A 24,337-nucleotide genomic window follows, 5' to 3' on the forward strand; every position below is an offset into this window, starting at 1 on the left:
GTTCCATATTACCTAATTTCGCTTTGCGCTTGCGTTTTTTTTTTTTTTTTTTTTTTTTTTTTGGGGGGGGGGGGGGGGGGGGGGGGGGGGGGGGGGGGGCGTAGGGGCTGGATAAATGGCTGAAGCGATTAATGAATGAATCAACATATATTCAACAACCACAAATACAAACCAACTTGTAAAGGGGAGAAGAAATAATGAAGCGTGGTGGGGAGGAAACAAGGAAAAGGCCCTCAAATCAAAGAGACGATTTGGGCAAAGATGTTTTATGTTTGTTGATTCCTGTGATCTTGTATATAGAAGATTATTTATCCAAAAGAATAAATTAAAATTCTAGGCATGGGGAGGAAGATCTAGCAATTCTACATGTTGCGTCTAGAACTTCTTCGAGAGCCGGATATTGAGATGACCACCTTAAGAGCTCTCCAACCAAGTTGGAATAACTGGGATGCCTGCACATACAAAGAAAGCAAGAACGGTCCGGCCTAGTTTTGGCCGGGGAACCGCCTCCGACGCTCAAGTCAGCCTAGGCAACAATAATGTTTCTTGAGAGAGTTCTCAAGAACGTAATGAGTAAGTACTCAGATGAAAGTTCTCGTACCTTTCTCCATGTAGGAGGTGGGTTTATATAGAGGTTACCTGGAGGCGGCGATTCCTTAAGTTTCGGATCGATAGTTGAGGAGTGAGTGGAGTAGTGGAATAACGGCTCCTTCTTTGTCGCACCTGATAATGCCGTTATGCTGACTCACCTCCCCAATTCTCGGAATAGATATGCTGAGTGTTTATGCATAACTAACTCTTCTTGACTTGGTCAAGAGAGTCTTCTGAGAAATGCTAGAGTTGGATATAGATATATATTTTTCCCAAGTGTGGCACTCGGGACCCTTCTCCAACGAAGAAATGAGCCGCCCAAGAGGGAGGTATCTCTCCCGAATGAGGCCCTCAGACCTTCTAAGAGGGAGATGCACCCGCCCACGGGGTGCCTCTCTCTCCCGAGATGGGGACTGGGACTTTAGCTCCCACAACGAGCCCCCATTCCGTGCGATTGACTTCTCGAACGTATGGAATGTTACTCCCGGACTTCTTAAAAAATTTCCTTTTTTCTTGGAGAAACTTTAAGACGTCGTCTTGAATAATAGCCATTATTCGAGGCCTTTGTAACTCCCAACCATCGTACTAATTCACATTTATTGATGATTCTGATATGCGAATGGTCATGCTTTCTCAGCCGTTGATTTACTCGATCATGGGCCATTTGATTGAGATCTTGAGTCCCTCAATCTCAACCATTGTGTATGTTCATTGTTGGTCGTTGGATCGCGACCTTTCATGTGCCAGATCTCAACCGTCGCCTTGCTTGATTCACGACCGTGGATGTGTCTCTTCATCTTCCTCCTCCTCACTATAAATAGAGGTTCAATCTTCTTTTTACTCTTTTGCTTGCAAACTCTCTCTGAAGTCTCCTGATTGCGTTGCTTGCTTTCTTCAACTAGGTATTCCAATCCTTCAACCAGTAAGTTATCTCTAACCTTTCTTCATTTCTTTCTGTTGTCATTTCTGTATTATGGATAAGTTAAAAAAAGGCAAGGAAATAGCCCGAGCCACCTCCCACTGGAGGTCCCGACTCGAGATCTCCAGTCTGAGATGTCTTCCCGAACTCAATCTGTGCACTATTCCAATGAAGATGATTTCTCTGATTCTTCTATTGTTAGAGCTGCTGCTGACTTAGCTAGGAACGACCCTCTTGACCAAGAACTCCTATGCTCTGATTTAGGAACAGACTTAGTCAATTTCGATGTTTCTGTGAATTCTCTGGCTGAGCAAGAGGTTGACAGTATTAGTCTATCTCCTACTAAATTCCGAGCTGCTAGTCAGAGGCATTATTCGCCTCGTCCTCCCCTTTCTCGTCCTCAAGATTGCTGGAATCCTTGGCCACCCTTTCTCCCTGCTACGTTGCTTTCTGAGGAGGAAACTCTTGAAGAAAGGAACAAACCAAATACTCCTTCTCACATTGATTATGATCTCAAGTTTTCGGGTCCCGAATTCTATCTCGGAGATCTTAACCAACACCATCTCCAACGTTTAAGGGATTTCTCTGAAATTCCAGAGGATTATTCCTTCTTGCTCCCGTCTCTATCCAGTCGAGTTGGAGAGCCCCCGAATGGGGCCTTCTCCCTTTATTACGATGCTTTCTTAGGGGGTCTTCGCCTTCCCGTCCAGAAAATTATTGAAGACCTTCTAATTCATTATGGAATTTCTCCTTCCAACCTTATTCCAAATAGTTGGAGAAATGTCACTTGTTTCGTGGGTTTCCGTCATAATGTTGGAGTCGAACCAACATTCCCCCTTCTCCAGCGTTTCTTCGAAATTAAGAGTCGTCAAGGGGTTGGCTCTCTCTTCAACGTCGGCAACCCGCGGTGGACTGGTCGCATATCATTTTGCCGAGGTCTATGCCTACGTCCACCAAGGGGTGGAGACATCACTTTTTCTTCTCAAGCCCCGGTCCCCCGCTATTCCCAACTGCTTTTGTGAAGAAATCTAAATCAGATCTCAAAGAACCCAATATTCTCATTGAGTTATCCCCCCAAGAAGCGCCATAGAAAAGATCATCCAGTTGACGAGACTCCCCGTTCTGAATACTTGTCCGTATCCTCGTTCTTCGTTTGGGGCTTTTCTCCGTGAGCCCCTTCTTCATTGACGTTCTTCAATTTTGTGGATTTTCTTATCTTTGCATTTTCTAATCTTCTTCGTTTGTTGTCCAGTGGCTAGAAAATTGGACATTGATGCTCTTCGAGCCCTTACTCTGGGAATTCCAAAGAGGCTTTCGCTCGTGCCTGAAAACCCCCTTCCCGTTGTCCAAGTCCCGCGCCCCTGACTTGTCCAAGTCTTAGCAGAGACCCCAGGTCCTCGTTGGAGGGGTCCTCCGAGATCGTCCCTGGCTCCCCATGCCTCTGCTTGGCCTCCTCTAGTTCCTCCCTGTTTTTGACTTCCCCTCTCTGGTTCCTTGCGACTTCTTCTCGATATTCTTCATCCCTTTTGAAATCTCCTCTTTTTGCCCCCTTGTTTCTCTCCTACTTTCATTTTCTTCGTGACTTCTCTGATTTCCATATTTTCTTCAGTACTTCTCCGAGGGACACACTTTTGGGGTGCTGATCCGTTCGCACTTCTATCAGCTTAGGTGTTGAAAGGATCGGGATGAACCATCATGGAGCTTTCCGTCTATCGCTTGTCTTAGCACACGTTTGATAAGATTCCGAGCACCTAGAGGACTTTCCCAAAAACTTAGCCCTAAGATTGGAACTACTTGGTCTTTCCCTCCAACCTGAAGTTCCTCCTTCTCTTCTCCTCTCCTTCTTACCTTCCTTCCCTTCAACTCGTCTCTTCCCCTTTCGCCGCTCTGCTTTCCGTTCTCCTTTTCCTACCAGTGCCTGTTGCGTCTTACTCTTGAAAGAGCCCTGTTGTACCTTTGCCCTCCCCGATCCTCTTCTCTTATGAGGGGGGGGGGAGGGGGGGGGGGGGGGCGGGGGGGGGGGGCGGGGCTGCCTCTACTGGCATGCTTCTTTGACTTGTCGTTCTTCGTCCTCCTGCGTTGCCTGGTTTTGTTTGTTCTCTTCCGGGTCCCTGGCCTTGTTTTCTCTGTGTTGGGATTCTGTGATGGAGAATTCTCCCTCTCCCGTTCCCGTGTCCCTTTGTAATTCCATCTTTGAGCCTTCTTGTTTTGTGGTTTCTCTGCCCTGTCCTGCCCTTGACTTCTTGGTTCTCCTTCTTCCTCTTCTTGCTTTCATTCTCCGGCTCTTCTTGCTTTTCCTTCCTTCTTCTTCCTTACTTTCTTTTCAGGTGTCTGGAGACATGACTTTATTGGAATCATGGTCTTTTGACTTGTTCGCTCTTCACTAACCTCGTAGATTTTCTAGATTCATGGAATTCCAGTTCATCATTTCCTCTGCTTTTCTTTGTCCTTCTCTCTTTTCCTTCCTTCTCTGTGGGTGGCTCCTTGATTTCTTGGGTTGGATCTCAACTTTCGAGCATAGTCACCCGCTGATGTCTTCTTTTTTACCCAGCATTGAGTATCCCTCTCTTCTTCTTTGTTCTTTCCTCCCACTCCTTTAGATCTGTTGCTCTTCGCCTTCTTCTTTCTTCTTCTTGGTCCTTTCTCTTTGATTCCTTACCTCTCCCGTGCTTCTCTGGCTCCTGTTTCTTCTTTCTTCTTCCAGGCACTTGTAGTTCTTCACCCATTTTCCCTTGTCTCCCTTTTTTTTCCATCCGCGTCCATTAGTTATCTCACTTGCCCATTGCTCTGTCGCCCTGGTCCTATGTTCGTGTGTATCTTTCACATTCTTCCCTCCCTTCTTTCCATTTCTCCGATCTTTGTTCCAAATCTTAGATGATCCTTTCTTGAAGAACTTCTCCATTTGTTTCTCAGTATGATAGAGAGTTCCTTCCCCCACTTAGTGAATTCTTCACCCAATATTCTCTATTGTTGCCTTGGCTTTCCACCAATCCATTCCCCACATGGCGGATCCTCTTGGCCCGTCTTCTCTGTTGCTTGCTTGCTTTTCTCACATTCCCCTCTTTTTGAATATTCCCATAGGCCTTGCGTTTATTTTATGTCCAGCCCACCTCCCATATCGCTCCACTATTCCTTCTGTACCTCCTGCTTTCTAAGCCCACCTTTGAGGGTTGTGTCTCTTTTATAGTTGTTCTTCATAATGTGACTTCCCTTGTTTTTAACCCTTCTTCCTTACGTCTTCAGGATATCTTCTTCAAATATGCTATAATTGGGCTCATCCAACTAGCTCTTCTTCAATATCCATCCCTCGCCTCCCGTGCTAGATTTCTACTTCATTCCTCCTGTCTTTTGGATAAGCCAACTTGGATAACTCATCTCTCTTCTTTTCCTTTCTCAATTTGCTTTTTTCAGTGTCATATGGCCATCTCTTTTGGCTAAGTATTTGCCATTCTTGTTTCCTTTGCCTCTCCCCATGAACTTGATTCCTCCCGTCCCCTTCCATTCTCACTCTTGGTCCTCTTGTCCCTTGCTTCTCTCCCTCTTATTGGCTTTTGTCTTGCATATATTGATCCATCCCTTAGCTTGCCCTCTCCCTCCCGGTTGCTCCCTCACTCATCCATAACTCCCGTGTTTTCTCTCCCCGGCTGCTATTCTCGTTCCCCTTTCCCTTTATGGCGCTTCTACTCATTTGTATTCGCTTAACTCAATAGCCCATGTGACCATTCTTCCGGCTAAGTCTGGTTTCTGTAGTATCTTCTTCAACGGGAAGTTGGTCAAGACTACAATTGGATGAGCTTGGAAGTATGGTCTGAGTTTCCGAGATGCGATTACAAGTGCTAAGGCTTGTTTATCCACATCCGGATATCGTGTCTCGGCATCTATTAAAACATGACTTACAAAATAGATAGGGTTTTGTGAAGTACCTTCTTCTTTTACTAAGACCGCGCTTACTGCCGCTGGAGAAATGGCTAAGTATGTGAATAATTGTTCTCCCGTTGAAGGTCGGGCTAAGAGAGGTGGAGTCCGAGCTTCTCCTTCAACTTCTCGAACGCTTTCTGACATTCATCGGTCCATAAGGTATCCTTTGCCTTCCCGAGCTCATTAAGAGCTTTGAAGAAAGGCAAACATTTCTCACCCGATCGTGAGATAAATCTGTTTAAGGCTGCTACTCTTCCAGTTAGGCATTGGATGTCTCTAACCGTCCTTGGTGACTCCATCTCGAGCAAGGCTTTGATTTTCTCCGGGTTTGCCTCAATTCCTCGTTGGGATACCATAAACCCAAGGAATATTCCAGAAGAAACTCCAAAAGCACATTTCTCCGGATTTAGCCTCATCTGGTATGTTCTCAAAGTATCAAAGACTTCTTCAAGATCTTCCAGATGACTTCTTCGGACGATACTCTTTATGAGCATATCATCCACATATACTTCCATATTTCTTCCTATTTGGTCTTTGAAGACTTTGTTTACCATTCTCTGATAAGTGGCCCTAGCGTTCTTCAATCCGAAGGGCACTACTTTATAAAAGTAACTTTCTCGATCCGTCATGAAGCCGTATCCCTCTCGTCCTTGGGATTCATCATAATCTGATTGTATCTCGAGTAGCGTCCTGAAGCTCAATACTTCATGTCCTGCTGTGGCATCGATCAAAAGGTCGATCCGGGGAAGTGGATAGCAATCCTTTGGGCATGCTTTATTCAAATCTGTGTAATCCGTACACATTCTCCATTTGCCATTGGCTTTCTTCACCATGACTACATTCGCCAACCAATTTGGGCATTCTATGGGTTTTATAAAACCCGATTGCTCTAGCTTCTCCACTTCGGTTCGATGGCACATGTTTCTCGGCGAAAATTCCTTCCTTTTTGGATCATTGGAATTGCATCGTCCCCGATCCATAGCTGTGTTCTGCAACTCTTCATCTATTCCGGCATATCTCCCCGACCATGCGATACATCTAGGTTGTTCGAAACTCGTTATTCTTCCTTGAATTCTGTAGGTTGTTCCAACCATCATGTCCCTCTCTCGGAAGATCCGGATGGTTGAATTCCTCAAGTTTTTCTGCTTTCGCTCTCCATGCTTCTTCATCCCGGTCATCCCAATTTCAATACTCATTGTATTGCCCGATCTCTCCTTTTTTGACTTTCTTAAGATAATTCACATAACATTGTCTGAGAGTCGCTGATCAAAGAGCACTCCCCGACTCCCCTGTGGTTGGAAATTTCTACTTCATATGTGTTGGAGAAACCACCGCCCCTAAGGCATTAAGAGTTGGCCTCCCGAGTAAGACGTTGTAAGCTGAAAGGTCCCAACCACCATGAATGTTGCTTGGACGCGCATCCGAGGGAGGTCCCGATCCTAGATCCAATTGGATGGTCCCTTCGTTGCCCCCCACCCATATAAGTGAGTCCCCATGGAGTCTCATCTCTCCTCAAACTTCAATTTCTTAAATGCTTCATAAGATATTAGTCCGAAGATCCCGTGTCCACAAGAACTCTGAACTTCTCGTGTGCCAATTTCACTTTGATAACTATAGCATCGTCTGGGAGAAATCGCCCTTGAGATCTTCGTCTGGGTTTTGATCCCTTAGTCATTTCTTCTTTTCTTGGCAACTACATCGATCCAACGAACCGTCCTTTTCTTCCCTTCTTAATGGATTCTTCCGTCGGTTTCCAACATGTTGGGAAAATTCCATTCTTTCTTCTCATTCTTATATCCCTCCACTTTTGATCCTCTTTTTGATCTGTACTTCTCTCTCTTGTCCTCTTCTAGATATTTTTCAAGATGCCCCTATGGTTTCTCATCTCACCTTGGTTTCTCACTCATCCTTTCCTTCTTTTACCTTTTCTCTTTCCTATCTTCTCTTTTATCTTACCCCCTTCATTTTCTTTATCCCGATCTTAATAAATTTCGACCTCTTAGTATTAGAGGTTAAGTCCCCATTCAGTCTTTCTTTCCAACCTCCTTTTTATCATCTTTTGCCCGAGCATTTATTCCCTCTTTCTCCATAATTCTTCTTGTCCTTTACCCTCTTTGGACTCTTCTGTGCTTCATAACTTCCACCTTCTTCTTTTCATTTCTTAGAGTGCTCCATAGTCCTCCTTTCTTGGAGCATACCTCGAGCACTCTTTGGGTTTTCCACTCCATACGCATTGTCCCCCTGTCATCCAACTCTTCTACCTCAATAGCCACTTTATCGATCGAAGTGTCCCACACTCTTCGTTTCCCTTCGCTTCTCTCTTCTTCTCCCTGCACTTCCCTTTTTCTCTTCCTTTTTGTCTTCTGGCTGAAAACCATTTTATCCCCCTTTGTGCCTTCCCATACTCATCTTCTCCCTACCCTGCGTTTATACTTTGTTCTCGGTTGGACTTACCTTCTGGGGTAATGTCCTGATAGTTCTGGTCTCTCATAACTTCTTCAAGGGTTCTCTTCACCACTCTTCTCTCTATCATCGCCCTCTCCTGCTCTATCTTCTCCGACCATCCCTCTTCCTCTCCCCTTCCGTCGTTTGGGGTTGGTCCTGAGAAGATCCATAGTGACTGCCTCCTCTGTCTTGTCTGTGGCCTCTTCCGTCTTTCCCTTCTTGTTCCCAACTCTTTCATTTCCCTCCCTTCGTTCCTCTCTAGCCCCCTGTTCACTTCCTCGTCCTCTCCTCGTGGTTCTTCTCACTCCTTGATCTTTCTCCAACTCTTCTCCTTCTTTCTCCTTTCTTCATTCCTTCCTCCTCCCCCCTCCCCTCTTGGATTTCTCTGTCCGTTTGATGGACTGCCTCCACTCCTTGGGTTCTACTTTTTTTGGACTTCTCTTTGCATTTCCAAATCCCCCCTTTGGGTTGACTACCCCTTCTCCAAATGGAGTTGGATTTACGGGGGATTCTCCTAACTCCTTCTTGACCTTCCTCTGGAATAGAAATTTGTCATCTAGAGAGGAGTTTGTTCTTCCCTCCTTTCTATCTCCTTTCTCTCCTCGTGAGAATTTGGACTGTCGTGTTCCTTGTCTGACTTTCTCTTTCCCCCCTCCTTTTTCTCTACTTCTTGGCCTTTGGTGCCACCTGGCTCTCAACCGTTTACTGCCTACACAAAGCTCCTTTCCCTCCCTCTCCCTGGCCTTCTTGGTTTCTCGCTTTCTTTTCCTCCTTTCTTTTTTGTTTCGTCTCTTTCTTCTCTGTCTCCTCCTGCTGTGTTTTTTTCCCCTTCTCCTTCCCCCAGGGGGGGGGGCCGCACGGCGGGGCCCCCGCGCGGGGCCCGGGGGCGGGGGGGCCGCGCCGCCCCCCCCCCCCCCCCCGCCGCCCCCCGGGGGGGGGGCCCCCCCCCCCCCCCCCCCCCCTTTTTTTTTTTTTTTTTTTTTTTTTTTTAATTAAAAAAGGGGGGGGGGGGGGCCCCGCGGCCACCCCCCCCGGCCGCGCCGAGCGGGGGGGCGGGGGGCGGCCCCCCCCCCCCCCCCCCCCCCCCCCCGGGCCCGGGGGGGTCCCCAAGGGTGGCCCCCCCCAAAAAAAAACCCAAAAACAACTGACATATTAGGGGGGTAAGCATCCTAATATCCTCTAGCACCACCCCCAATTGGGCAGAAACATTGGGAGACCTACTATTTAGGTGATTTACAACAGTTTTGCAATCAGATTCGATGATGAGAAACTGTAGACCTCTTTTCATCCTCCCCATTACAGCCGCATGGATCATTAGAGCTTCTCCCACCACCACCTCTACAAATCCCACTCTTTGAGACACCGCACCTAAGAGAGAATTGTTGGAGTTTTTTACTAGAAATCCAATGCCTGAATTGCTATCCAAGTCCAAAGAAGCATCCACATTGATCTTAACCCACGATTGAGGTCCACGAGCTCTAGTCTCATTGATAACCTCTCCCTGCCTTGTCCTCAAATTCATTGGTATGTTGACCTCATCAAATTCACTTTCAATGCATAGTCAATCACATCGTTAGGGCTCTACGTGTTATTTTTAAACTTGCTTTCATTTCTAGCTCTCTAGAGATACCAGGCCATAAAGCACATTTCCACCTTCCTTATCTCTGACTTACTTAGTTGCTCCTGCAAATGAAACATCTTCATTCTGAGGCACTCTAAATGATAGATCACAACTGAACCATGTTGCTCCAACAAAAGGGCATCCCATAAGTATGTGATCGGTGGTCTCCATCTCCTTACCACATCTATGACAACTAGGATCCAAATTGAATTTTCTCCTCTGACATGCTTCTCCAGAAGCCACCCCATTAGCACAAGCTTTATACAGAAAAGATCTAATTTTTGGGAGAGCATATGTAGACCATATTACCTTCCATGTCTTTTTTGGTGTTGATGTCCACTTGCAAGTTCTTGATGATGATGGTTGGGCTTCTAAAGATTCCAGTTCTTTAGTAGCTAGTAAACCATAAGTAGACTTAATTGAGAATATCTAATTGAGAATATCCTCTTCTTGTCTACTCCCCAAATCCATTTATCTTCCTGAGGAGTCATAGGGTTGGCAATCTTCAAGATTTCTTTTGCTATACTCTGAGGAAAATTTTCATTGATTACCTTTGTGTTCCAACAACCTTCCCCGTTCCTCAAATCTACCACCACAACAATACCCTCCACCAGAGCAATTGATAACAGGACTTTGAAGTTTCTAATTGCAAGAATTCATGGGTCTTCCTAGACCTTCACTTGCTGACCATTGCCAATACACCATAAGAGACCTTTTTTAATCACCTCATAGCCCATCAGGATCGATCTCCATGCCCAAGAAGGTCTATAACCACACTTTGCCTCTAAAAGCGAAATTGAAGGAAAGTATATGTTCTTAAGCATTTGCGCCCACCCCGCATTTGGATTTTTGAGTAGCTTCCAAGCTGCTTTTGCCAACATTGCTCTAGTATGCTTATTTGCATCTTTGAATCCCAACCCACCTTGGTGTTTAGGTAAGCATAACCTCTTCCAATTAATCCAATGAGTCTTCTTTCTACCTTCTTGATTACCCCAAAAGTATTTGCTGCCAATTTACCTGTCTTCTTATGATGAGCTTTGGGAAGTCTGAAATGCATAGCTGCACAATTTGCAATGGGGAAAGCTATAGCCTTGAGCAAAGTTTCTTTCCCTGCTTGAGATAGATATTTTTTTACTCCAACCATCGATTCTAGCTGCCACCCTATCATTTAACTCATGAAACACCTCCAATTTTGACACCTCAATGATTGGTGGAAGGCCCAAATATTTTGCAAGACCATCGCCATAGCTCATCTTCAAGATTTTTGAAAACCACCTCTTAATTCTAAAAGGGATGTTCAGGCTAAAGCACATTGAGGATTTCTGATAATTCACCTTTTGGCCACTTGCTTTCCCATATACCTCCAATAGGGCTTTCAAATTTTGGGTGACCTGTAGATCAGCTTTAGTAAACATTGTAAGGTCATCAACAAAACAAAAGTGAGATATTGGTTGCCCTCTATTTTTCACCCTCACTCCATTCAACATCCTATTCCCTTCAGCTTCCCTAATCAAAGCACTAAGAGCTTGAGATACAATTACAAACATGGCTGGGTAAAGGGGATCCCCCTGTCGAAGACCCCTGCTTGGTGTAAAATACATCTAATGGATCCATTTATAATGAGGGAATATTTAACTAAAGTGATACAACCCATAACAAAACAAGAGATGTCAATTTCTTATTGAAACCTAACATGGGCAGTAGCTGGGCTAAGAAGTGCCATTTCACCTAATCATAGGCACGTTACATGTCAATCTTCACTGCCATATACATTTGTTTGTCCTTCTTCTTTTTCTTGATATAGTGAAACAATTCGTGGGCCATAAATACATTCTTAGATATATTCCTTTTCGACAAAATGTGTTGGATCAATGAGCTTAGGAAGCACTATTTTTAATCTAGCTGCTAAAATCGTTGTCCACCACCTTAATTGAGACTCCACATAGGCTTATAGGTCTGAAATGTGATCGACCTCTTCAGGATTTGTCTTCTTTGGAATAAGAGTAATCAGAGTATCATTTGCATTATCTAGGATAATACCTATAGAGAAGTATTCATAGACAAAAGTTATGAGTTCTATTTTGATTAATTCCCAAAAGAATTAGAAAAAGAGGTGAGGGAAGCCATCTATTCCTGGTGCTTTCAAGGCACCCCTATCAAATAAGGCACCTCTAATTTCCTCTACCGATGGAAGAGAACAAAGCACTTCATTTTCAACCTCATTGACTTTTGGTTGTACCACTTGTAGAATAGTATTCATAGCTTCACCATCACAACCATCTACCTTCAATAGCTCCTCATGTGATTCTTGAACTCCTCATAGATTTGACCTTCCTCTTCAGTCCATACACCACTTTTGAGCTTGAGTTTCAAAATTCTATTTATTTGCCTACGCTTTAGGGTAGAAGCATGAGAAAAAGTTTTATTATGGTCCCCACTCTTTAACCACTCAACCCTTGACTTTTGAACCCAAAATTCCTCCTCATACATGAGAAATTTTTCTAGCTTATTAGTCAGGTCCTTCTCCCTCTAAGCTATTATTTCATTACTAGCTTTATCTTGCAACTCTTCTAGTTCCTTTTGGATCTTCCCAATTGTTGAATGTATGTTACCAAAAACCTCTTTGTTCCAAATCTTGAGAGAGTCCTTGCATAGGTTTATTTTAGTAAGAAGTTTCCCCAGAGGGTTGATTAGATCTCCCTGCCGCCATGCTGAATGAATCACATTGCTACAATCTTGATGTTTAACCCACATGTATAAAATCTAAAGGGTCTTTCTCCCCTTGTTGGAGCCCCCTCAGTATTTAGTATCAACAGATTGTGATCAGAACCCACGACTGCTTTAACAACAACTATTGCTTCATCAAATGAGAATCTCCAAGCAGTGTTACAAAAAGCTCTATCTAGTCTCATTTTGATGTTTGCATCCCCTACCCTTTGGTTAGTCCATGTATAGGCCGACCTTTGAGCATAAAGGTCCATCAGATTGCCTTGCTCCATCATATCTTTGAACTGTTGAATTTCTCTATTCCCTATGCAATTTCCTCCTCCTTTTTCCTTCCATGAAAGAAAAGAGTTGAAATCACCAATTAAAACCTAGTTGTCTCTCCTATTTTCCCCAAAATGAGACATGGAATCCCAAACATGTTGTCTATGACCTCTTCTAGGATCCCCATACACCCCTGTAAAATAAAAGGGAGGATAATCATCTATTGACATGATGCCATTCATATAGTTTACAATTGCTTCTCTTAATTCAAATTTTATATGGTCCTTCCACAAAATTGCTAGACCACCAGCTTGTCCAACAAAAGGAACTGAACACATCCCAAACATCTTGAGCCTCTTCCTTAATCTTATCCACCTTCTTGTCATCATTTTTTGTTTCCATCATAAATATTCCATATACTGTTTCTTATTTTGAGAGATTTAACAAGTTAAGAACTGCCAAGGAGCTCCCAATCCCTTTGCAGTTCTAGCTAATTATCTTCATTGGTTCCTATGAACCTGCTCTCTAGTAGAGTCCACGAGGGTAGGCTTTAAAAAGGCTTCTTCCATCTGGTTTATGCAATCTCTGATCGGTACACCATTCCTTTGCTTTCCCTTTGTTCTATTTTCTGGCTCTGCTTTGGTCCTCTTGTTCTGCTACTTTTCATGCACCTTCCCTTTCACTGCTGACTTCTTCTGGTTTGGAGTTTCACCGCTAGCACCAATATTTCCCCCATGACTTTTTGCAAAAGCCTCCATTACTTCACTATTAAGGCAGGATCCCTCATGGGCTTGACTAATCTCATCAGATTGGGCTTGGGCTGGATCCTCATGGGTTGGGCTATGAATTTGTATATGTTCATTTTGAGGTGTTGGGTTAAAGGTCATACTTGGTTCAGTTTGGTCATGTTCAGTTGATGGTTGAGTAACAATGTCAACCGGGTTGGGTTGTAGGGCCTGAGAGGGTGTTGGGTTGATGGTTAACTCATGGTTGGGAGAACATAGGTTTGGAGACATGTTAGTTGGTGAACTTGGGTTGATTAACACGTTGGTGAGGTCGGGTATTAAAGAAAGTTGAAATTTTAAAATTTCATGAGATGTCTCGAGTTGTAGATGGTTTGTGTTCACATGAGAATCAACTAGGTTGGGGATGAAAGAGGGTAGGTGCTCGGGAACCGGAGAGGAGGGACCTAAGCAGTAGCACTGTGCTGAGTTTCATAGGCACTGTGTCGTTAAGAAGAAAAGGTGTTCTATGGAAGATCTGGGAGATTTGGCTGGTAAGGGGGAAGAGGAAACCTTGGGTGAAGCGTTGGAGAAAAGTTTTCCAACAAATGGGATGTACTGGCATGGTTCGGCGCTACCTATTGCTGGACAAAACTGGGGACTGCATGACGCATCCCTACTCACCGAATTCCCCATTTGCCTATTTCTTTCATCTCGCCGGCCATCGTCGTCATTTTCGATAATTCTATGAACACCTCTTTCATGAGCAACCATCCCCATGTATTGGTTTCTCATGACATGTAGTACCAACTCTTGAGCATGCTCTATTAAACGTGAGTCTGGTATTTGACCCCTGATTGAGGGCTGGATGATTTTAAAGGTTGAAGCCGGTAATTTTGCCAAAGGACTATTACCTTCTTCCCTGAAAGCAAACAGGGTCTCGTATCGAATTTCCTCATGCCCAAGTCTTCCACAGATATAGTAAATTAAGGGTAGTTTTTCAAACTTCAGCGTCACCTCCACCGTTTCCCAGGTTTGTCTCACCAGACTAAGGTTTGCCATTAGGGGTTCCTTAATATCTACCAACACCCTGCTACGAATATATCTAACTCTTTTACCAAACTGGTTGCCTACAATCAACATTGCCCTTCTCATGTCCCCCAATTTTCCACCTAGTTGCCAAGCCACATTTGGTGAGAGGAGTTTCAAAGGCTGAAACTCTATATGGGTGAAGTTCCACTTTCTTTTGCTATTCCATCTTTCCAGAAGTATCAAGTTCCCCTAAGCAGACCACGGCCCCTCCTCCATGGTATTTAGTAGATTTGCGAGGTGTTGAAATTTTAACCGGTACAAATCTTCTCTAAAGATTGATGCTTCCACTAGGAATTTAGTGTTCCAAGCTAACAGCAGAGCTTCTAGCACCGCCTGTCTACGGTGGGGTTTACCAATTAGCACCTTACCCACCAAAAGTGCCCTCCACAACAACCTAAGAAGCTCCAAGTTCGTCCAAATGCACGACATTTCTAAACTTTGTTCTTACTTCAGCTCCAGGAGGTTGGGGTAGGTGTTCTAACATGGTTTCAACAACACTGGTAGGTTTCGATAGCTCCGGTAGGTTTGGACTAATGTTCACAAAGAGGAAAAGAAATTCAAGGATGATAAGAGTTCGCCACTAAGGGTCACAGCGATTGGTGTAAATTCACTTCTCGGACACTACTGAGTCTGGAAGAAATTTCAAAACGCAGATTCAGAAAGAAATTTTGCTCAAAATATCCACTCGAAGAAGAAGAGAACCCTTTTTTGGGCATATTTCGGCATTCCGGAAGGTTTGGACTAACACTCACGAGCAAGAAAAAAGAAATTCCGGTGAAACTTTTCTTAACATCTTCTACACTATCATCAACTCTTTCGTCATTCTACGTAGGAATGCCTATGTGAAGAAACACTACAGAATTTGGTCATTGTCAATTAATCCTTTTATATTCTAGCCTCCCAAAGAAAATAACGTAGTTGAACAGTTATTTCCCTGTTTCGGAGCTTTCATCAATTTACAGGCCTCAATTTCACTTCTTTCATTTTTTTTATTTTTTTCCCTTCTTTCTTCTCTTTTTTACCAGGGCTGCATGTGCATGTTGCATTCATGAGTAACTAAGGTTTGAATCTAATATCTCCAGTTTTACTCCTTAGTTTTACTTTCTCCATAGAAAGCTATCACCATTGCGCCAGAAACACATCTACAGGCCAGCATCTGCCACATACCCTACACCTACGCCCGCACCTTGTTCCCCTTCCGTGCTCAATTGCCTTTTACCTCTCAAACCCCCAAGATGTGATCAGATATATCTCAAGTTCATCCCAATGGTTTACTCTTATGCATCAAACCACTTAAATTCTCATGGGAAACTGGTTGGAAAGATTCAACATGATCTGTTAATAAGGATCTTAATTTCTGAATCACCCATTTTCGGGTCAGATTAGGAGACTGCATAATCGAAAATTGGAGATCTCTGTCTCAGACCCAAACAAGGGGTTCTTAATACGTTCTAAACACCATGGTTAGGAAGACACAGTCACCTGTAACAGAATTCTTAGACCAGCACAGTGCTCATGTAAATCCCCCCAACGGATTTTAACTCACTATCAACTTGGATCTGGACAAATGACTTAGGATTGACTATTTCACGCATCAATGTTATGGATTATAAAAACTTAACAAATATTACGTCACAAGTATGTGCTGGTTTTCAATTCCAAACCACAATTTAAGAAATAAAAGAGAAATGCAAGAATTCTCGAGGTTCATGAAGAAATTTAACTAATTATCCTGTGAGCATAATAATGAGATCAAATAAACCATAGATTGTAATACCACGCAACGCATCATGTATTTGGACATTCCCAGAAAAGCAAACGAATCATCCGAAACGTTGATAGGAAAGCATCAGATTTTACCTAATAAATGGATTCATAGATAGCTTTTGCTTACACATAATTCTAGTTTTATATTAAGAACGGCAAACTATCTGGTGAGAATAAAAAATTCTGCTTATGCATCCTTAAGATCATTAGAAAACTGAAGGCGGAACCCAACTGATAAACCCTTCTTCACAATCATTCTTACTTAGGAAGCTCCTTCAGGAAATCCTCATAGTCAACCAAGACCTAGAAACATAAAAGAATCTTAGCATGAGCCAGGCGGCAATACAGAAACACACAAATTTATCATAATTCACACACAACCAACCAGTGGAATTTACATCATACAAAAGTTAACATAAAGGATTTTATTTTTTATTTGTTTTAAGTCCATGCGAGACAGTTAGGTAGCTCTATTGCAACCTAGTAGAGCACCTGGTGATTGTGGGTTCATATCTAAGAAACAGCCTCTCAGTAAAGAGGGGTAAGGCTGCATTTGCCCTGACCCTGTAGTAGCAGGAGCCTCATGCATAAGGTACACCCTTTTTTAAGTTTTTGTGCACTGGCTCACTTACAAAAGCCATATAGGTAAAGTAGTGTCGACTTTTTAAATCAAGTCCAAGAAACATGAAATAGAGATCACAATTACTTACTGCTCTATTCCAGCAAAATTTTAATTAAATGGTAAATCTCACTGAAAAAACAGTACTTGTAGGAAAGAGACAATGATGCAAAGAACTACAAAATCCAATACAGCACAGTTGAGCAGTTTCTGAAGAAGATAAGAGTTTTGAAGTCAGAGAATGCCATGAGAAAGGATAACATTGTTGCCTAATCCTAAGGGTTATCCTGAACATTCCTGATAAGCCCCTAATAACTCAGGTGTACAAGTGCAAGAATGGGGGAGAAACATGGAATCATCACTAGCAGCTACAGGGGATCAACCACAACCAGACATACGTGGAACAGAATCAGCAGGAAAGACAGGTGGCCAAATGATATTGGAAAGGAACCACACCCTTGCTGACAACAGAGGAGCAGAGATGACAGGCCACTCGGCAAAAGGGAATTGGAGAGAGATGTAAGAGGTTGTTAGAAATATTCTGTTATGTAGGGGAGTAGGAGAGAAAGGTGGGATTATGCATAAAGTACCTGAGTGTGGGGCAAGCTGAGCTTGCTGGGGGAGATAAGTTCTCTCGGTTGGGAGGTTGTGCTCTGTTTTGTTGGCTGTATAGGGTTGTTGCCATTTATTATGAATGCAGGTTTCTCCTTAATTTTATCCCTATTTTCGTTCCTTTTTCTCATTTGAATTTGTGGGGCCCAGTTAGTTAGATTGAGCGTATCCTATTTGGTTGTTGTGAGTAAGTGGGTAAGTGGATAAGTTGATGTTCCTATTTTTATTAGTTTGTAGTGTAGGGGTCAGTCAGTTAGTCTTCCTATCTTTAATGGAGGGGGAAGGACTCCTTAAATACGGTTATCCTTGTTGAGTCAGGAATGTTTTGAAGATTAATGAATTGATTTTGGAGGATTGGTTTTCCCTAGAAGAAACCACTTGTGTTTCCCGTTTTCTCAAAATACGCTTGGCGCAAGAACAAAGGCCAATCACGTGAGCTCTCTTATTAGTCTTGGGATTCCATCCGAGGAAACTTGAGTTCTCACGAACACTTCACCCGACCCCAAAGTGCGTGAACGTAACAGATTGGTATCAGAGCCAAGCATGGCCAATCCACGCTTGGAATGATTAAAGTCAAAGATGGAGTGTCCTACAATTGCACAAGATCGAAAATTTCAAGAATTGACAGAGACAATGCAACAGATGTTTGTGGCAGTGAACAAGAAGCTGGAAAATGCTGCTCGCAATCGAGAGATGGGTGAGAGCTTAGAGAGCAATCATCCATGAGAAGGTGATAGGACCTCCAACGGATTGTTCAACAATTCCAAGGGAGTAGCGACCTTGCTATCCAAGGTGGTGAAGCTTGACTTTCCCAGATACAACAGAGAGGAAGACCCTACTAGTTGGGTTTTTCGGGCAGAGCAATTTCTTGAATACCATCAAACCCCATGGATGAATGGGTTCCATTAGCATCGTGGAATCTTGAAGGAGAGGTGCAATTATGTTACCAATTGCTTAAGGAGGAACATGAAAATGCCCCTATCACTTGGCCAAATTTTATAAAGGAAATCTTCATCAGGTATAGTCCTTTCCAAATCTAAGATTTCTTTGGTGATTTAACAAAATCAAAGCAGACTGGAATGGTTAGAGAGTACCAAGCCAAGTTTTCTAGCTTATTGTTATGAGCAAGGAAACTATCACTGAGTCAGCAAGCGAGATGTTTTATAGTGGATTGAATGAAAAATCTTAAAAATGATGTTCAAGCCTGCAAGCTAGACACATTACCAGCAACAATTGGTCTTGCCAGGTTGTCTAGACCTCGCACCCAAGAAAGTCCAACATCATTTTCAGCAAAGTCTAGCAACACCCGATCAAGAACACGCACAAATCTGCCGATCAAAAGACTCACACCTGTAGAATTTAGTGAATGTCGAGCCAAGGGATTATGCTTCAATTGCAACAAAAAGTTCGGGCCTGGCCACCATTGCAAGAAGCTATTCCTTATTGAAGGAAGTTGGTCAGATGATGTAGAGAACCTCTCCGAACCCGATGCCACTTCCAATAATGCTGATCTACCAGAAATTTCTATTCATGCCATATTAGGTACCAAGAGAAGGGCGTTGGTTAACTCACCCTTGAGGTCAAGGGTGTCGTTTAAGGAGGAAGGGGTGTTATGCATGCAGGTTTCTCCTTAATTTTATTCCTATTTCTATTCTTTTTTTCTCATTTTGAATTTGTGGCCCAATTAGTTAGAGTGAGTGTATATCCTATTTGGTTGCTGTGGGTTAGTAAGTGGGTACATGGGTAAGTTAATCTTCTTATTTTTATGAGTTTGTAACGTTGGGTCAGTTAGTCTTCCTATTTTAATGAGTCAATTGAATTATGAGCCTAATTTGGAGGGGGGAAGGACACCTTAAATACGGTTATCCTTGTTGAGTCGGGTATGTTTTGAAGAATAATAATTGAGTTTGGAGGATCAGTTTTCCCTTGAAGAAACCAGTTGTGTTTCACGTTTTCTCAAGATAGGTAGAGGCAAGAACAAAGGCCAATCACATGAGCTCTCTTATTTGTCTCAAGATTCCATCCAAGGAAACTTGAGTTCTCACGAACACTTCACCCGATCCCACGTGTGTGAACGTAACACTATTGAATGAATCAGTGAAGTTGTTTGGTGTCTCAATTGTGTTCCTATTCTGAATTTAATGAGGTAGCCGTTACTGTTATTTCTTTGTTCTGAGACTGTTTCTTAGCTGTATTTTCTATACTTGCTGTATTTGGGAGGTTTGGCTTGAGATTGACGGGGATCCTATTAATTTCCAGCATATCATCTGTTTAAGGCAATAGTGGACTCTAAATGAGGAGAGGTTGCTGAAAATATTATTATCTAGGAGTCAAAAGTTATTAGTGAGTCAGTGACAATCAACTAAATACAGTTAGAGGTGGAACTTGCTTTTGTGAAATGTAACCAAGACAAATTTAGAACAGACTCACTTTCTATCAGAATACTTACTGTTTTCCAGCCATCTGGGTCAAGGAAAGAGGTAATCTTTGTGTTGATTCCCGGAAGAGGGCCTGGTTCCCGAGTTATCTTTCCTCCAAGCTCTTGAGTAACCAAATTAACAGCCTCAGCACTCTTATATACATCTTCAGTACTAATGGCAATCTAGAAACGAAGGTTGTATTGATTAGAAAGATTTGATTCAAATCAAGAAAATTTATTAAAGAAGGTTGCAGCTTACCTGTGCATATGCAGTCCCTTTGGTGTACTCAGTCACACCATAATTGTAAGTCAACTCCAAAACAGTTGTTTCATGCTCGTCCGCATAACCCATCATTGCCAATGTATACTATCAATTACAATGCAAAGCAACCGAACATAGAAGTGGGTAAGCCAGACTAACATCCTGCAGAAGCAGATTACCAGAAATACACCTTAAGTACCAGACAAACTCACCTTCTGCTCAGGTCGATCAATCTTCCTCAGTGGTTTCATACCCAGGGCCTGCACAGAGGTGGAGCCAGCAAAGGCAGAGAGGACCAAGCAAAGGCAGAGAGGACCATCAAATGACAGATTAAAGACCATGAATTACTGAATCCAGCAATAGAAAATGACACTGTTTTGGCGTGATAAATGAAAGGTGGTAAGTTTACAATAATTATTGACAGAGGTAGCAATTGACTAGGTTTCAGTTGGGTTTGGATGCTAATTAATAGATTTAGCCTCAATCATCCAGCTTTCTCAAGTCAAATTCTTTCTTTTCTTTTCTTACTTGAATCATCCAAACTCCTCTGGTTGAGTGTATAATAAATACACCTTGAAAGCGAGTGAGATAACAAAGAAGAAACATATGATCTTATCATCTAACTTCGTTTCTATTTATCCACAAAGATACTAACAACCCAAATGATGCTCTATTAAGGATCATCTAATCCTTCGCAGGAAAGCCCAATCCAAAACAAAACTTGCCCATATAAGCCAATATGGTTGGAATACACCTAAACTTCTCATCAAGAAATTGTTTCTTCCCATACAAATACTCCATGTGGTGGCAAAATCTTTAATGTTCCAAAGTAAAAACCACCTGAGGCTTTGAGGGGCTGGAACATCAATGTACAAAAGTGTACCTTGCAATCCTAAGTCAATCCTTTTAATTCCAATAGACCAATCTATGATAAGTCTCCATAAAAAATAAAAATCACGATAGGTAGTTGAGGTGTCTGCTTTCTCACATAAGCAACACACATATGAAAGAATTAATCCTCTTTTCTGTAGGTTATCTAGATTTTATAATGAATACCTGCTGGAAGCCAATGTTGGCATGCTCCAAGTTTTCTTTGGTTTCGTTTGCAAGAAAAAAAAACTCCAGAGTGGAGGAAGATTATATCTTAGTATATAGGGAAAGATTTGACAGCAAAACTTTTTATGTTTATGAAAACAACCTTGATGAAGAATTTCAATAACATGTGTACCTGAGTAAAAGTTGATAGTAGCTCAGCAAATACATTTCATCCTTAAGAATGTAAAAATGTGACTGATGATCAGACTTGAACTTGATCAATTACCTAGTACATAGAATCCAAGTATTCTCTAATAGCATTATTTTTCTTCAGGGTTGATATGTTTTTTGTAGTTGATGGAATCCCATGAAATTAGCTGATGGCTTTTCTTCAAAACCTAAAATGTTCACGGGAAAGGGTTCACCCAAACTAAAGCATTCACTACACCTTCTCACAGGACATTCTTTATTTCATTTTATTTCAGGAGAGAAAAATTAACAGAAGAAATATATCAGAATTCAAGTATTTTCCCAGTGTTAATATAAATCTTGAACAAAGATCAAACGAACAAAGAAGCAACAAACCATAGCAAAGAAAAGTTTACCTTCTCATAGAACTGGACAGAGCGATCTAGGTCACCCACACGCAGCATAACTTGACACAGTGGTTCAGGAGTGGGGCCTCTTTGGATCAGCTCAAATAGATAACCATCTGGATCTTTCACAAAAGCAATGACACTTGATCCCCCTTTAACTGGACCAGGTTCACGGGTGACCACACCACCTTTGGCACGTACGTTTTCAACAAGTTTATGAACCTGGATTCAAAAGTTTAGTAACCCATACCACTAAAAGTGCAACCAATACGACCATGTCTTACAATTCTTAAATCATAAACGTCACATACATCTTCAGTTGCAATTGCAAAATGTCCAAATCCCGTCCCGATTTCATACTTGTCAACTCCATGGTCTGTGAATCAACCAGAAACAGAAAGAATCAAAATCTATAAATAGCAATGAACAGAGGTACAAGGCACTGAGTTACAAATACAAAGAGTAATTCATGCCCTACCGAGGCAGGGTAAAGTGGATTCTCTCTGACCTACAAATATAACAATGTTCTCTATAGATGGTGGAATCAAGTGCTAAAATGAGCCACCAAAGCTCTGGATCATTGAATAAGTTGAAGACACTTATCAAATTAATGCCTTCCCAGCATCTTGAGTGGAAAGCTGTGCCTAGCTTCAAGGGACTAAAAGCATTAAATTATGCTGACATGAAATAAAATGCGCATCATTGAACAATTTTAAGGTTAATTGCTAATTTGGATCTGTATAAGATTGTAGTGGATCAAATTATCATTTTTGCACAAAACTTACTACTTACTTGTATCCTATGTGCCCCACTAGGCACTCCAGGATTGACATAGTCAAGGAAAAGGGACAAACTTCCATAGGAAACATCTCAAGCACTAAGTTACTAAAGTATCGGAAGGAAAACAAAAATGAACTATATCAGGATAGGGGAAATAGGTTTGACATACTGTATGTCAACTCAACGACGAAATTGGTTTCTTCAGGCCCAAATCCAAGAAATGCATTTGAGTACTTCTCCTCAGGTACATCCCTTTTCCTCAAGAGCTTCATTCCAAGACCTTCAGTGTAAAACCTGATTATCACAATTTCATACATTTAGCAGACATCCAATCAAAATTCTGTCCATCTTCCATAACCATAGTTGATAGCTCAGAGCTTAAAGTGAAACTATAGAAGCGAATATTATTACTTAATGGTACGATCGAGATCCCCAACTCGATAAACAGCATGTAGCATTCTACGCTTATCTTTCTTTACCCAATCCAACAAATTCTCACTGGAAACAGCCGCCTCTTTTCCAGCCATCGTTTGTTAAGATGAAACACAATTATCTGTTCTGATATCCAAAATCAGGAAATGTCAGCCATAACTATCATATCTTCAAATTCAGTTATTTCCAAGAAGAACACAGTTCACAAATGAAAGAAAAAAAATGTTCGGTTCAATCACTGGATGTGACCAAGAAATTCAAATCCCTGAAGCTGGGCAAGAAACCAAACTAGCAGATATGAACCAAAACAAAGCAAAATGGTGCCACCAACAATAAGTGCCTAGTGCACTTTCATCATCCCTCCCCCGAACAAATCATTCATTAAAATTAAAAAATAATAATAATAATTAAAAAAGGGACAAAGCTAAACAAAAACGGTGCATTCGCTTGTTGGAATCACCAAACGAAACAACATAAAATGAACATCCCTACCTATCTCTTATATTGAAAAGGGAAGGGAAAAATCTACTGGCCTAGAAGAATCACTAAACAGAATAAACATAAAATGAACAGAAAAAGTTGAGATTGTTGAGAGAGAATATCTTAACATTTCGAATGATAAACTAAAAGCAGGTCATTTGCAATTAATCAAGCAAAACGAAGATCAAAAAAGCAGGTAATCAGAAAAAGATTCCAACTCCTAGCTTCCCAGAAAAGAAAAATATGTAAATTATGCGATGCAATGTGAAGATCGTGAAAGAACAACCAAAACCCTTACTTCAACAAACAAGATTTCACTCACAAGCGCATCGAATGGGACACCAGAGAGAGGAGAGAAGGCTTACCAGAATGATCTAAGGTCGGAGTGAGACACGAAAAGCGGTGAACTGCTCACTGGTGTTTATGTCTGTCTGTACTGGGCGGACCACAGTTAACACGTGGAGCCGTAATTCAAGTTTCTGTTACTGAATGTATGATTTGGTCAGTAGAGAATCCGGTCGGACAGCCCGATTAGCCACCCGGACTGGTTCGACCCATATGACAGTTTTTCGTTAGGAGCTGCCACAATCAACCAAACCGGTAAACGGATAGCCGAAATTTTACCTCTGAAATGGATAGTCGAAATTCGCATTCGTATTCGATGAGTAACCTTCAACCCAAAAGAAAATTCAACAAACAACCGATTCAAATTCAGATAATTGCGTACTCGATCGGACAATATCTAAGTAAAATTTATCTTACCAAACTAAAATATTTTTATCTAAAAGAATCCAAAGAAAATATAATATGTTTAAGCTTAAAATGGTATTTTACTTAGTGACATTTTGACCTTCACTAAAATTGAACCGGTTCTAGTTAATAAGTTAAACTCATAGCGAACTAGCTAAACTAAGGAAAATCATTAGATTAAACATTATCTTTTCTCAAAAAAAGGCTACTAATTAGTTTTAAAAACTGTAACCAGTATTTGAAAATTCAGAAATCAAAAATTGACAATCAACAATCATATTAGATATTT

General features: G+C 41.9%; 1 protein-coding gene across 2 annotated transcripts; it reads right to left on the reverse strand.

Moving 5' to 3' along the window:
* Window positions 1-16,043: 16,043 nt before the first annotated feature.
* On the reverse strand, window positions 16,044-23,748 carry LOC149002550 (lactoylglutathione lyase GLX1-like). Of its 2 annotated transcripts, none has more exons than XM_089137615.1 (9): window positions 23,664-23,748; window positions 22,798-22,944; window positions 22,556-22,680; window positions 21,918-21,982; window positions 21,616-21,828; window positions 20,188-20,235; window positions 19,973-20,080; window positions 19,744-19,896; window positions 16,044-16,366 (listed from the first exon to the last, which is right to left on the reverse strand). In XM_089137615.1, exons 2-9 carry the CDS (start codon window positions 22,911-22,913, stop codon window positions 16,322-16,324), a joined length of 873 nt encoding a protein of 290 aa, XP_088993741.1. In that variant the 5' UTR covers window positions 22,914-22,944; window positions 23,664-23,748; the 3' UTR covers window positions 16,044-16,321. The 2 variants fall into 2 exon arrangements, with proteins under 2 accessions (XP_088993741.1, XP_088993742.1); XM_089137616.1 differs by having other exon boundaries at window positions 23,597-23,673.
* Window positions 23,749-24,337: the final 589 nt, after the last annotated feature.

Source organism: Hakea prostrata, chromosome 10, assembly GCF_041222555.1.
Source record: "Hakea prostrata isolate BN-2017 chromosome 10, UWA_Hpros_2, whole genome shotgun sequence".
NCBI classification, from domain to species: domain Eukaryota; kingdom Viridiplantae; phylum Streptophyta; class Magnoliopsida; order Proteales; family Proteaceae; genus Hakea; species Hakea prostrata.

Coding starts and splice junctions, on each gene's coding strand:
- LOC149002550 (XM_089137615.1), bottom strand. CDS start 22,913: ATGGCTGGAAAAGAGGCGGCTGTTTCCAGTGAGAATTTGTTGGATTGG. Junction 20,081..20,187: donor TTGATCGACCTGAGCAGAAG/GTGAGTTTGTCT, acceptor TGTAATTGATAG/TATACATTGGCAATGATGGG. Junction 16,367..19,743: donor ACCCAGATGGCTGGAAAACA/GTAAGTATTCTG, acceptor TTATGTTTCTAG/GTCTTGGTTGACTATGAGGA.